This window comes from Ailuropoda melanoleuca, chromosome 14, assembly GCF_002007445.2.
Source record: "Ailuropoda melanoleuca isolate Jingjing chromosome 14, ASM200744v2, whole genome shotgun sequence".
Lineage (NCBI taxonomy): Eukaryota > Metazoa > Chordata > Mammalia > Carnivora > Ursidae > Ailuropoda > Ailuropoda melanoleuca.
In genome coordinates, this window is record NC_048231.1 from 89,727,693 (window position 1) to 89,742,669 (window position 14,977).

The window sequence follows — 14,977 nt, forward strand, 5'->3', positions numbered from 1 at the left end:
TTTGCTCCTGAAACCACCTCCAGGGAAGAGTGGGAACCGCCTGAAGGACTTTCTGGGATGGGGGGAGGACATTAAAATATGCAAATTGAATTCCCTGCCCTCAAATGCAAAAAAAAAAAAAGATTAAGAAGCTTCTAATAGTGAAGATATCAAAGGCAGAAAAATGGAATGTTCATGATTAAAAGAAATTCCAGTCATGCTGGCATTGACCCCCCATGGCACTCCTGGTAGTAATTCATCTTGAAATGCTTTTCCAGAGTTCTTGTTTGTTTCAAAGTTAGGAAACAAAAGTGTTTGCCTGGGAGAACAAAGTCCATAAATATTTTATGTAAGTGAGAGAAGTGAATTGAATTCGTCCCAAGAACATTTGTCATCCTCAGGACAAGAAATTGACTTGCCCGCATCAGCTTCACAGTGTGTGCCCAGCAGGTGTTTGGAAGCTCAGAATCGAACGATATGTGCTGGGGTTTTTTTCTACTCACCCTTTAGCCAGTGTTGCTATGCCAACGTCAGTTAACTTCATTCCTACACCTATAGGAAGAGAGAGCAGAGATGGGATTTGTGTTACCTGGGGCTCCTGAGAGAGCACTGGCCATGATTCACGGGGAAGGGGTAGTGACAGCCCCACCTGCCTTCCCTTCCTACATAAACATTTCTCCTTGTTTCCATCAGTAAAGGCCTCTTTCTGTCGACACTGATGGCTTTGAGACATACATCCAGCTTTGTGGGATGATAACAGGGAATGGCACGTCTGACAGCAGTTTAGGGGAGTTGTGTCTCACAGGATCCAATGGTGGGGTCTGCCATCCCCAGCCACCCCCAGCCCTTTGTAGTTTGGGCAGTGACGTCCTCTGTGTGCTTGGCCCGCCCCCTCTGCGGGAGGAGGGAGGCTAATAGCTCTACGCATGGCTCTGAGGCTTGCTCTTGTCCCACAAGCTCTCTCCCTAGAAATGCTCAGACAGGGGCTTCGGTCTGCTCCAGTGGGTCACTGCAATGACAGGTGGCATAGGTATGGGCTGGGGGGAGAGGTGAGGTCAGCAGTGAAAGAGTTCAAGATGGCATCTGTTCAGTTCCAAGCCAAACTGCAGATATGCGATTTCCCATCTCCATAAAGATGGTTGCCCAGTTGGGGAGCGAAGATTCTCTGGGTTGGCTTTAGGTGCAGGGAAACACTCCTGAGTTACATGGAGACTTGTAACCACTGGCCTGGAGACACAGACCTCTGTGACCCATGGTCTAACCCTTTGACTTATCCTAACCTCGACCCATTAAACCATGTTGGGGTGGGGCGTTACCAACACCAAACAACCCACACAGCTCCCTGAGCTTCCCACTCTGGCTCAGCAAAGAGCCACAGTATCTGGATAGAATCCCAAGAACACAGAGGCTTTTCGCCTCTGCCCCTCCAGCAGGAGCAGTTGAGAGAGAGGTTGAGGAACAAGGGACACAAAGAAAATGGAAAATCCTTCTGTCTTTCAGGGTGGGGAAGGGCAAGAGTTGCCATCACTGGGGCAGTAGAGAAGAGCCATCCTCTCACCCTGTCCCCGTCTCACTCGACATCCCTAACCTCCTCCAGATGTGGAGGAAGACAGACCTTTCCAACGCCCAGAGTGTGCATGGGCCTTGGCCTTTCCAGACTCTCCTTGCCAGACCCGGGAGCAGTTCAGCTCCTGTCTCTCTAGGGTGGTGGCCATGGGCATGGGCTCCAACTCAGTGGACCCCCGCCTCAAGCGCACTCCTGCAATCTAGTGACAGGCCTTCGGTGGCCAAGCATGGGGTCCACAGTGCTACCCCACCAGTCTGTCTGGCTTGCCTCCTCCTCTCTTGCCCCTAACTCTTGTCCTACCTGGGCCTGCGGTTGCTGTATTCCCCATGGCCAGCAGATGACCTGCTCACTGAGGGGCCTGGCAGCACAGAAACCTGTCTGGGCTGTGGACCGAGGAACCAGCGTCCCCTCCTAAGCCAACCCCAAAGTCAGACGCGATGGCAGCCTAGCTCCATGGGTCTCTGCTCCTATGAGCGCTGCTTTCAGACGCCCAGGAGAGGGACCCTAATGGGTCAATGGTCTGATTCAGCACCATCTGCCCGGACCACGGCCAAAATACAGGCCATGCTGCTATTCAGGCTGGTTAGTCAGACAGAAGTGATGAGCGCTGCTATTCTGGCATGCACCTGTGAGCTAAATCACAGCCGGCACTTGGGCTGAGCCAGTGAGCATTTTAAAAGCTGCTTTCACAGTGGGCGACTAATTCATCTCGTTCTTGCGAAGCTGCTAACAACAGAACATATGCAGAAATGCTTCACGTAGCCTTTATTACAGGGGCTGTGCTTCAAAAAAAAAAAAAAAAAAAGACACCAAATTGTAAAAGCCCTCTTTGGACATCTTGTTTTTGTGGGAATCTGTATTTGAAAATCCCAGCTCTGAGCTGCATTTTAGTCCAATTTTAAAAAGTCATTTGGCAAAGTTCCTTGAACTTGGGAATTGCTTTTCCTGCCTCTCACAATTACCAGCTATCACTTACAGTTGAGAAACAGAGAATAAAATTTCAAAATGTAGCATCTCTCGGTTTAGTCATTTGCGGGCAGTTCAACCAAAGTCTCTGTAGGATAATAATTTGAATGCTAGTATGTGGCAATTAAGTGGACTTGGGGCTAACAGTCACCTACGGATCATTTCCAGTGGAAGGAAGGAAGGAGGCAGCATCCGGAATGTGTTCTCCAGAACTTGAGTTCTTGGGTCTTTGGGGTGAGCGCTTCTTAGGAACCCTAGTGGTCTCAGCGGTGGGCAGATCTCAGGGCCAAATCACATGCGGGGCTTTCACCTCCTACCTTGCAGAAGCCACCACCACCCTGTCGACAAGCTAATGCAACGAGGGAGGGGATCGCTTTGAAGAGTCTGAGAAGGTCATAGTTGAGTTTGGGTCGGTTGGTTTGTTTTTTTAATCCTAATTCCAGTGTCTCAGTAAAACTGGAAAATGTACAGGTTCTTTAGAGAATGGATGTGCTACCTTGCACATAACGGTGATGACCATGAAGAGATTTCCCCCCGCAGCAGAGAGCAAATAAACCCCGTTATGATACACCGTGCCAACACGTCAGACCGCACACGTCATTTACCGAGAGACGTAACATGCCACTACGCTTGTTCACAAGTGCCTAGAAGCAAACGTAGCTGTGCGCGGAGCTCCAGGGGGCTGCTTTTCAGTAGGAGAGCTGTATTTATTGCAAAATCAACTCTGAAGGAGGGAAGATGGAGGGGGGAATCCAGAATTATGCAGCCGGAATCTAACTAGAATAGATAGCTATGTATTAAGACCGTGTGCATGTGTGTGTGTGTGTGTGTGAGAGAGAGAGAGAGTGTGTGTGTGTGGCAGTGGGGTCTCTTCAGAAAGTGAGTGGGTATGGCAGCCCTCAATATGCAGAGTGGTCCCATCTGCAAGACTCTAATGTTGGACTCCCCCGCTGGCCCTCGAGAAGGTCCTCACCAGAAGCTTTAACATCAGGAGACCCTTGGAAATCTCTTGCAAATTGGTAAATTCATGGGTTAGTGGAAAGAGCTTGGGTTTTCGAGTCAGAAACCACAGAGTAGAGTCTTGGACCCCTCTGCTTATTAGCTGAGGGACAGCAGGCAATTAAAGCACTGTCTCTGAGCCTCTGTTTTCTCATCTGTAAAATGGGATCCTAGTGTCTTCCTCACAGGGTTATGAAGATCAGACAGAATCTTATAGGGAAAAAAATGAGTACATACGAAAAGGGGGAACCTCTCTGAACATTTTTGCATCTTCTTGTGTCTATGATTATTTCAAAATAAAAGGTTAAAAAAATCGGGGAACACTTATGTGGCGGTGCTGTGCTACATGTCTTCCCATCCTGTTTAAGCCTCACGACAACCCTACGTGTAAAGTACTGAGGCGCAGAGAGGGAAGTAATTTGCCCAAGGCTAGCAGCTAGGAAGCCGTGGGAACAGAACCCAGAGGCAGTCTTGCTCTTCACCACCAGGCTGCAGAAAGAGCTGGAGATCCTCGTCTGTGACGAGGTCTGACATACAGCAGGCATAAGATGATAGTTCAGATTTTTCTTCACAGTATTATTATTTGGAAAGGAAGAGGAAGAGGAAAACCCTTGTGGTAGAAACTGTTGGCGCCCCACCCACTGTCCTCACCCTAACCGCTTCCGTGCACACTGGCTCCCCCTCTCTGTGCCCCAACATTTCTTTGCCTGAGAACTTTCTCTGATCATGGGGGCGTGCTTTGCTCAGCTTGGCTTCTCCGTGTGCAGGTGGCAAGTGCAGGGGAATTAACACCCCCACCAGGAGGAGCCTCCCACCGGTAGCGAAAGATAATTGGTGTATAAATACCCCTGCTCCCTCACTCCGTGGGTGAGAGAATTCTGAGAAGTTTGCTCTGCATAGGCTCCCAGAACTTCCCCAGCAGGCAGGAGCTTCAGTGACCCACAGCAGGAACTGGCTGTATTATAAGGTCCCCTACTGGCTGTCTTCCCACTGCCTGTCACACTTCTCTCTCCTACCAGTGTTTCCTGGGATCCCGTCCCCAATATTTGTACCTGCACATGTGTGTGCAGGGAAGGATTAACCTTGCCCAAATAAAGGTTCAATCCTTGCCCGACTCCTGAGAGCTAACCTCTAAGCCTTGGAATGACCTGCCTGATAAGAGTGTCTTTGTCTTCCTGGGGCCATGGGTGTGACTCTGGAGAGGCTAGAGAGCAAAGTCCACCATGTGACTACATGACGGACCCCCAGTAAAAACTCTGAACACCGAGGTTTGGGCGAGCTTCCCTGGAAGGCAGTTCTTCATGCATGCTGCCACACATCATTGCTGGGAGAAGTAAGCGCTGGTCTACATGACTCCACTGCGACAAGACACCTGGAAGGCCTCGCCCTGACTCTGCCCCACGAGCCTCTTCCTTTTGCTAATTTGAGTCTGTGTCCTTTCACTGTAATAAACCATAGCCGGGAGTGTAAAGGATTTTCTGAGTTCTGTGAGTACTTCCAGCAAATTCATGAACCAGAAGGTGGTCTTGGGGAACCCCAAACTGCAACTTGTCTCAGGGCTGTCTCTCTGGGTACCCTAATTATCATATCCCCACTTCATACAGCAAATGCATTCCTATCAATTTGCATATAAATTGAAAATGCTGCAAACTAGCCAGGGGAGCTTGAAAATCTAAACCAACTGTGAAAGACCCTTTCACTTATTAAGAATGAACGATTACATCTTAATTTATCTTTTGGTACAGCCAGATTTTTCTATATACTTCTGAATTGCCCCCTGTGGAGGATAGAACAATAAAGCCAATCTTTGGTTACCTGTGGTAATAGGAAGGCATTATTGGCATAAATTATTACAATGGACTTTATTACTCTGTTTGGCTGGTCATTTCAGTCTCCTCTGTCTGCCCTTGTTTCGGAAGAGACGTTAGTAACACCTTCTGCTGGTATAAAGATGCTTAAAGGCATCCAGGAGACCTCTCCCTCTCCTCCCGTCCACACCTCCAGGAACATTCCAGGCCCGCGGCATCCCTGGAAGCCAGGTCAGGCTGATTCCTCACCCTGCATGTCCGTGACCAGGAGGCAGCCACTTGTCCTCTGGTACACCCAGTGTTGGAAGGTACAACACTTCTGACCCGCCTCTGAGTCTCTTCTCAGGAAGTTTATCTCCTTCCCATCCCGGATGGAATACTTCACAAATTCTCCAATCAGCTCCTCCTCTACTGTTGCATAAGGGATGCTGTTCTCAGGGCGACGGATAAGAAAGATAGGAATTATCCTGGAAGGGAAGACAGCGTGGGCACACATCACGTTCTCACCTGGAAATAGAGACCCGGGCATTCTGTCTTCACTCGGGGGAGTGGGGAGCTGCAGAACAAATCCCCGGGCTCCACTAGATGTTGGCTGACCCCCGACCACAACGATTGTTCAAGAGATGAAAAGATCTATTTCTGTCTTTCATTGGTGCCTAGAGTCAGTCAGAAACCCCTCCTTGGGATGGAGTTTGCCCATGTAGAAATGAATGTTCGCATTATAGCCCTATTTCGGTGACCCACTGGTCATGTATCCACCCATCATATCCCCTCCCTCCCTCCCTCCCTCCCTTCCTCCCTCCCTCCCTTCCTTCCTCTCAGCAAATATTCATTCAGTGGTCTCTATGTCAGATAGTCTTCCAGATGCTGTTCCAGAAACCGGTGAAGAACACAGCCGCTCTGCTCTCAAGGCTCTTGCATGTAAGTGAGGGAGACAGGCAGTAAACAAGTCCGCGTACTGTGCCAGCTGCTGTGTGAGAAACCGAAGCAGTGGAAAGGTGCTCGGTAGTGCAGGTTGTCAGGGAGGGGCTGCTATTTTACGGAGGGAGGTCGGAGAAGGCCTTGCTACGGAAGAACGTTTGAGCAGAGGCCTGTGGGAAGGGAAGTAGGGAGCCATGAGGGTATCCCTGGGAAGAGCATTCTAAGTAGAAGGAGCGGCAAAGGGAAAAGCGCTGGTGCAGGAGCATTCTTGGTGTGTTCCGAGAGCAGGGAGAGGCCCGTGGGGCTGGAGTAGTCAGCAAAGGGGAGGTGGTAGCAGGTGGGTGCCTGCAGGGAGGGAACGGGAAGCCAGACCTTGCGGGGTCTGGAAGGCCATTTGAAAAACTCTGCCCTTTGTACTGATTGGGATGAGAAGCCACTGGAGGGTTTGGGACAGAGAAGTGCCGCGATCACACATCCGTGTTACAGGATGAGTCCGCCGCTCTGGGGAGAAGGGGCTGTGCGGGGGGCGGGGGGGGAGGGGTAGAGTAGGGAGACCAGGGAGCACGCTGCCCAATAGTGACAGAGGCCCCAGTGGAGAAGGGAGACGTACGTCCCGAATGTGGTTTTCAGCACAGCCCATTCGCTGTCACCCCCCCAAGATGATGATGTCATACCCGCTCCTCTCCTGGCACTGCCACACCTCCTCCCCAGCCGCGCTCCCAGCTGGTGACCTCGCTTCCTGTTTTATTGTGAAGACTGAAGCAATCAGAAGAGAGCTCCTAAGAGCTGCCGCCACCACAGCGTTCTACCTCCCGGAGTCTGCGCCCCTATACCCTCCCCCTCCCCGCCCCCCACGATGGATGAACCCTCCCAGCTCCCCCTGCACCTCTTCCTCCATTGTTGTCCCGGGTCTGGCCAACCCCTCTAATGCTCAGGGATATTGCTCCAGCAGATGCTCTGCCCCCCCAGCCCCCTTTCCGCCTCAGAACCATCGCTGCCAGTGGCCTAGCAACACGCCGGGACAGCTCTACACAGCACGCTGACCCCTCAACCACTGACTCACGGCTGCCATCCCAACTCAGAGCAGCCGTAGACTCACTGTCTGCAGTCCCTCCCCTCCCATTCTCCCTGGAACCCACTCAAAGGGGCGTCCCCACTAAAGCAGCTTCGGTCAAGGGCACCAGCGGCACCCATGTGGCTGAGTCTCACTGTCTCCTCTCAGCCCTCGTCTCACATGTTCTCAGTGGCACCAGACACAGCTGATCTCTCAAAGCACCTTCCCGCTGCTTCCAGAAATCCACTTCTTCCTGGTCTCCTTCCTGCTCCACTGGCAGCTTTCTTTCTGTCTCCTTCGCTGGATCCTTGTTCCTCCCCAACATTTAGATTCCGCGTGCCCTGGGAGAGCTCGTCTCTCTCTGCCCACACTGGCTAGTGACCTCCTTGCTTGCAGTACAATCCATACGGCAACGGTGTCCACATTTATATCCCCAGTCCAGGCCTCTCCTCTGAGTTACCGACTCGCATGTCCAGGCTCCTACTCTCTCCGATCGATGTCTAATAGGCATCTCAAATTTAACACAGCCAAAACTGACCTCCTCCTGTGCCCCAAACTCCGATCTCTGCCCCACCTCGGTGACAGGCCAGTCATCCTGCCATTTTTTTCATTAAATAAGCGTCTACTGAGTAGCTTACACCAGATCTCAAAAACTCACTGGGACAGCAAACATGAAAAAGACACAGCCCCTGCTTTGCAGGGACAACCGCTGGGAAGGGAGGTGCACGCGCTCCCAACTCCTAACTAATAAGGACAGGCAGCAGGCTTCCCAGGGGCGGCATGGCGTGGCTTGAGTTGTAAAGACGGAGTAGAAATAAGCTGGTAGAGTGGGAGGCGAAGGGGGAGGGGGCCAGCTAACAACCCCACCCCCTACATCTTGGTACCCCATAACGGTCCCTTAGTGTCCCCCCCCACCCCCGCTCACTCACACACGCCCACGAGCCCATCTGAGTCCTACCCCCAGGTCCTCTCACCACCCCACCTGAAACGAAGCTTCCCTGACACTCCTCCCTGAGGTCCACCCTTGGGATGCTCTGCCCACCCCTCCCCCTCCTGCAACGCAGTCTCTCTGGCATGGAGCGAGGATGCCATGTCACAACTGGCTATTCCCACTCATCAGTCACTGAGCAAGGAATGGCCATGAATCTGCCTTACCTACTACTCACTGTGGGAGCAGCCATGCGTTGGTTTGGCCCCAACTCCAGTTCGCTCTTTGACCCATTACCTCTCCGTTTACAAAATCCCACTTGCTGGGACGCCTGGGTGGCTCAGTCAGTTAAGCATCTGACTCTTGGTTTTGGCTCAGGTCATGATCTCAGGGTCGTGGGATCGAGCCCTGCATCGGGCTCTGAGCTCAGCACAGAGTCTGCTTGAGACTCTCTCCCTCTCCCCCTCTGCCCGTCCTCCTCATGCTCTCTCTCTCTCAAATAAATAAATAAGTCCTAGAAAAACCCCTGCTTGCTAAGGTCACTCACACTGATGGCTTTTAACTGTTGCCCCAGATCTTCCTGGACCACCCGAGCGTTGACCCCTTTCTCCCTTTGGAATGACCTCCCTTCACCAGATCTAGGACAGTGCCCTTCCTGCCTGCTGCTCCTCTGCGCTGGCTTCCGAGCCACAGCTGACACCTCCTCAACACGTCCCCTGGCCCGTGTGCTCGTGCTCCTCGGGGCTCCAGCCCTGGTCCTCTATTCCTCCGGTTCTACACGTTCTACCAGGTGATGCCATCCTTTCCGCAGCTGCACCAGCCATCTTCACGCTGCGCTCCCCCAAACCAGCTTGCCGCTTCCCTTCTCTACCAGCTCCAGCCTCAGATGAACACACGTCTGCTGGGGTCTGATGGGCCACCAAGACCGCAAACCTCAGCCCAGGCATATTCGAAACAAATTACGCACCTTGCCGCTCACCTGCTTGGGTCCCCTCCCTGCTCCAGCGACAGCGTCATCTCCCTAGTTTTCTGAGCTAAAAGCCTTGGATTTATACTCTGTCTTATTCCCTCGATCGGTTTTGTTAACTACACCGACCTCCTGAATGTCCCAAGAGCCAGTTCTCTCTTCTCAAACTCCCCCATGACCAGTGACCAAGTTCCACCACTGCCCCTTCCCTCGGCTGTAGCAACACCTTTCCGACGTCTCCTGCCTCCAGCCTCTGGATCTCTTTTCCCACTTCTTCCTTCTGGGGGCTAGCACTGATGCCCCCTCCAAAGTTCTGTCCTCCACTCGTACCGCCACCGCCAGGGGGAAGTGTCTCGGTGGTCCCTGCACCCCCGGAGCATCTGGAGGCCGATAAGCTCCCAAATCATCCCCACTGCGACGCATACACAAACACACTCGCTGTGCCTTCTCCTCTGAAGTCCTGCTTGCGTTCATCTTTTCTGACACGGTTTCAAGTGTAGAAGCCTTTAAGAAGACTGTGTGTGTGTGTGTGTGTGTGTGTGTGTGTGTGTGTGTGTGTGTGTGTGTTTCCCGGTGCAGAATCCTCTGATTTTGGTAAAACGAACATGGAATCGGGAGCAGATGCCTTTGTGAGGACCCCTATCCTTCCGTATGTTATCATTCATGCCCTCACAAATTCTCCCCCTGTGAGGAAGGGAAAGGTGTTTACACATCAAAATGTCCTAATCGATCTTTCGACCAGTGGCATATATGTGGGGGTGCTGATGACACTCATTAGTCCCTGTGTCCCTCATGAGCTCAGGCCCTTCCCAATCTTTAGATTCATAATTTTCTGTCGTTTTCTTTAGAAAGTCCCCAAATTGTGGTGTCAAGGTGTGCTGTCTTAGTGGATTTAACAAAAAAGCAATTGTGGGGGCGCCTGGGTGGCACAGCGGTTAAGCGTCTGCCTTTGGCTCAGGGCGTGATTCCGGCGTTATGGGATCGAGCCCCACATCAAGGCTCCTCTGCTATGAGCCTGCTTCTTCCTCTCCCACTCCCCCTGCTTGTGTTCCCTCTCTCGCTGGCTGTCTGTATCTCTGTCGAATAAATAAAATCTTNAAAAAATTTTAAAAAAAAAAAAAAAAAAAAAAAAAAAAAAAGCAATTGTGTATTTTCTTTGCATTATGTTAATTTTTCTTAAAGTTGCTGAGAAATGTTCGTAAACTAAATAACTATGCTAAGCATTTGTTGGCGAAGAGCAGAAAGCACTGGACTTTCTATATGATATGCCTGACACCACCTCAGAGAGAGTAGTTTTCCCCCTTTGTGAGCTAATGGGGTCTATGTAGGCAATGATTCCTTCCTTCTTTCCTCTCCCAGTTTCTACTGATACACAAATGATGCTCCGTCCGAAATTTCCAGTGTGCCCTGACACACCTCTCTCTCTTTCCACTTAAACACACACACATGATCTCAACCAGATAAGCAGACTAGCAACCACAAATTCCAGACGCCCAAACATCTGCTTGGGTTAATCCATATTTAGTCAATGAGTGGATACAAGTACTCAGTGTAATTTATCTCTGCAAGTTTCCAGGAAATGGATAGTATGTTCCTCCACTGCTGATACCCAGTTCACTCTTCTTAGACACAGCACCGTATTTTATTTTCATCCTAAGGTAATTGCTTTGTGATATTCTTGTGTTCTCTTTTACTGGCTTATTGTTGAGACAATGTAATATCCACGAAGTAGACACTCTTTCTTTTCTATTTAACATGATACATTTATCCAATTCATTTTCTATCCAATTCTTTTCTATTTAATATGATACATTTATTGAATTCATCTATCCATCCATCCAACCACCTACCCATCCTTCTATCCATCTATCCATACATATGTTGATTTAAAGAATATGTATCAAGTATCTGTCTATAAACCTCTGGCAACCTAGTAAGTAACAAGAGAGCCGCCACGTGTGTTCTCATAGCTCCCAGTCAGAAAGACCAGGTGAAATGCTTGTCCTCCTAGTCCTTCTCACCCTCTCATCCCTCCAGGCCCTCAAAGTCCCTCACGAATCAGGGGTGATCATACAAGAGCAGGTAAACACACTTACTCTGGCACTTCTCCAAAGCCTTCCAAAGGCTGTGCTTCAGCAGCATAGATCTGGGCGTAGTGTCTGGCAGTATTTTGGACATAGCATTCCTACATCACCCACACACGTGGGAAAGACAAGTGATTAGAAGAAATTCAGAGTTGCTGGTAAAGCTAATCAGATTTCCTGATGTGGGTCAAGCCAATGGATTCCCAAACCCATCCATACTCTGGTTGGGGGCACAGAAGCAACAATTATTGCAACCTAGGCTTGTCCGCTTGCAGAGGAGCTCTGAGGCATGAAGGAATTACCTAGGTAAAGCTCAAGTGGTCTCGGGGGCCAAGCATCCTGAACTATAAAAGTTCTAGAACCTGCATGGCTGAAATTCACCCTGGGCTAAGGGAACTGGCCCCAGGCAGGACGTCAGGTAAAGCTCGGGGCCTGCTGGGCTGCCTGTGAGCTCTCCCATCTGACGTTCTTTTTCAGGGGTGTAATGAGAGCTGTGGGTAGTGAACACATCGACAAGATTGTTTGCCCCGGAAACGTAAACTGGATTTTATTTTCCACTCTATAGGGCCTTTCCAAGAGGGAATCTGGATGCTGGAGTTTCTCCCTGACTATACCAGATGGTACATGAAATGGAAGGTGTATGCAGTGAAAGAATAGAAAAAAGAAGGGTTGATTTGGAGGAAAAAGGAATGCAATTGGTAAAATCCTATACTCAGAAGAGAGACTGCTTCACGAGCCCCAAGTCCCACCTGACATCAGCACATCTGAGACAATCATAGATGGCTAGTGCTTGACAGCACCCGGGAGATTCATCGAAGTCTAACCTATTCATTTTACAGGTAACAGTTTTAGCAGGGCACCTTGTCTATGAGAGAGCTAGACCCAGCACTCCCGAAAGCTGGTGCAGTGCTGGTGTCAAGAGTGAAATACAGGGGCCGAAGTGGGAGGGGGAGGCAGGGAGGGAAGCCCATGCTCTCTTCTTGTCTCAAGATCCTGTGACTCAATACATGCGGAGGTGGGAAGTTAGGGGGCGTCTTGGCTCAATCTCCCTACATGGCTTATAAGCGGACATTGACCCAAACTCAGAAAGGCAGGAAATAGGGCAAATGCTGAACCTTTTGAATATACCCCACGCACCTCCATAAACCAGACCAAACCAAACCAATTCAGAAACTACTCCTTTGGGGATGCCCTTGGGGATGCTTGGAAATCCTGGCACCCGTGTCTCTTGGAGCCCCCGCTTTCCATAACGTCCTGTGTCCAAGTAGACTCAAGCCTTCGAGAACTTCATGGGGCTCCCTAGGCACAGGTCAGAACCAAGGAGGGGCCTCCAGACATAGGCTGAGTCCCATCTGGCTGGCATGAGGGCAAGAAACGGCCCTGAGACCTTAGCCGTGGTTCCCGGCCTTCGGGCTTGATCCAGTGGCTCCCTTATAACCCCACCCCAAAGGAGACGCTGCCAACAATTCTGAATCTGACTTTCATCTCGGGCTATCACGGGTCCCTCTCACACCCCAGGGGACTCTTTCGGGCAGGTGGACCCACCTGGGCAGCGAGCTTGTAGTTCCTCTGGACGAGCTCATCGTTGTTTCTGGTCCCGTAGGCAACGGCGTTGTGCACCTTGAGCACGCAAGCGTGGCCGGGCTGGAAGACGGGCATGAGGCCCCGCATCACTTTGCTGCGGAAGGCCTTCCGGTGCACGCCTTCGCCGAAGTGCAGCTCCTCCGTGGCAATCTGGCCACGCAGGTGGTCCCCAAAGTAACTGTCACTGAGGAAGTCTTCTCTGAAGATGAGCTGGCTGAACTCAATCTCTTCACATCCTGAAACACAGCTCACCTTTAGCGGGACAGACTAGGCCCCAGAGCTGCTTCTTGGCTAGTGGCTGTTCCCGCACACAGACGGGGGGGCAGGGCTGGCCTGTCGAGCCTAGAGGGGAAACCACCCTCCCAAAGATGAGACTGGGCTGAGGGTGGGGGGACGAGGCATCAAGGAGGACGGAAGAAGATCCATGTGAGGCCCCATGGATCCAGTGAGAGGGGAGAAGACTGGTTGGAGCAAAACTGGGGAGACCAGGAAAAGACGTTTAGACGGACCTGGAAAATGCAGACAAGGACCACGAAGGGTAATTAAAGGCAAGCTGAAGAGACAGGTGAAGGGTGGAGGCGGGAGGAGGGACCAATGAAAGATGTGATAGATCAATGTTTCCAACCCTTTTTCTCATGATTGCCCCCTGAAGGGAGTCTTTCTAGACTTTTTATTCAAACTGCCCCCACCCCAAAATTTTAATTCCACAGACGTAGTGCATATCCATTTATGTACCATGTGTGCTTCACACACAATCACAGCACGTTGCTTTTCCCTCCTTCAGAAGCAATTTTTGCCTTCTCGGGGGCAATACTGCCTTCCGTGTTGACAATGTCTGTGGTAGATGTAAGAAATAGGCAGGCAGGGGCACCCGGGTGGCTCAGGCGGTTAAGCGTCTGCCTTCAGCTAAGGTCATGATCCCAGGGTCCTGGGATGGAGCCCCGTGTTCAGCTCCCTGCTCTGCGGGGAGCCTGCCTGTCTCTCTCCCTCTGCCTGACTCTCCCCCTGCTGGTCCTCTCTCTCTCTCTCTCTCTCTCTCTCTCTCTGTGTCAAATAAATAAATAACATCTTTTTAAAAAAGAAAAATAAGGAAATAGGCAGGCAAAACCCAAACAGTAAAAGGAACTGTCTGAAGAGACACTGAAAAAAGTCTAATTATTTTGGATTTATTTGTAAAAAGAAAAGTAGAGTTATTTTCTTCTAGCACCAGCTTTTTTCAGAGTTGATCCTCTGTGTTTCAGGTGACAATGGACGCAATCAGGAGCCCCCCTTTTAAACTAGACAGGAGCAGGTCAGCCTTCTGATGGGCAGACGGAAGACAAGAAGACGGCTTTCAATGAAGTAAGTTTGTTTAGATTTTTTTAAATGCCCTCCAATCCTCAAAGTCGATGAAAACTGACATCTTTCTGAATGTTTAAAAGACAAAAGAAATCCCTGGGTCATGTGAAAATCTCACTTCACATATCTACTTAGACTGTGTAGAGAAACTTTTTTTTTCTCTGCTTTTTTTTTTTAAAGATTATTTATTTATTTATTCGACAGAGATAGAGACAGGCAGTGAGAGAGGGAACACAAGCAGGGGGAGTGGGAGAGGAAGACGCAGGCTCATTAGCGGAAGAGCCTGATGTGGGGCTTGATCCCATAACGCCGGGATCACGCCCTGAGCTGAAGGCAGACACTTAACCGCTGTGCCACCCAGGTGCCCCTTTTTTCTCTGCTTTTAAAAATATTTTCAGATCGTATGTTTTACGAGCAGCCTATGACTGAAACTAGCTATTAAAGGTATAAGGAGATTAAAATTATTCTTGGGGGTGTTTGGAGGACTCAGTCAGTTGAGTGTCCAACTCTTGATTTTGGCTCAGGTCATGATCTCAGGGCTGTGAGATGGAGCCCCTCACACTGGCATGGAGCCTGCTTGGGATTCTGTCTCTCCCTCTCTGGGGATGAATGAATAGGCCTAGTTATTGATGAAAGAAGAGAAGAGAAGAGGAGAGGAGAGGAGAGGAGAGGAGAGGAGAGGAGAAGAAGAGGAGAAGAGGAGAAGAGGAGAAGAGGAGAAGAGGAGAAGAGGAGAAGAGGAGAAGAGAAGAGAAGAGAAGAGAAGAGAAGAGAAGAGAAGA

The 14,977-nt window shown here is 50.4% G+C and overlaps 1 protein-coding gene across 10 annotated transcripts in view; it reads right to left on the minus strand.

The window, feature by feature from the left end:
- The window catches only part of ALPK2 (alpha kinase 2), a 143,924-nt gene that overhangs the window by 13,061 nt on the left and 115,886 nt on the right, over nucleotides 1-14,977 (minus strand). For 7 of the 10 annotated variants that reach the window (XR_002143966.2, XR_004620508.1, XR_004620507.1 and 4 more), the window contains 4 exons: nucleotides 12,819-13,093; nucleotides 11,286-11,374; nucleotides 5,569-5,786; nucleotides 483-531 (listed from right to left, as the gene is read on the minus strand). Coding sequence is in view for 6 of the 10 variants with exons in the window: in XM_034643335.1 (XP_034499226.1) it covers nucleotides 483-531; nucleotides 5,569-5,786; nucleotides 11,286-11,374; nucleotides 12,819-13,093 (631 nt within the window). In the remaining 4 variants the exon portion in view is untranslated. Of the gene's footprint in view, nucleotides 1-482; nucleotides 532-5,568; nucleotides 5,827-11,285; nucleotides 11,375-12,818; nucleotides 13,094-14,977 lie in introns of those variants that run through there. The other 3 variants (XM_019806440.2, XM_034643338.1, XR_002143967.2) reach the window with 3 other exon arrangements.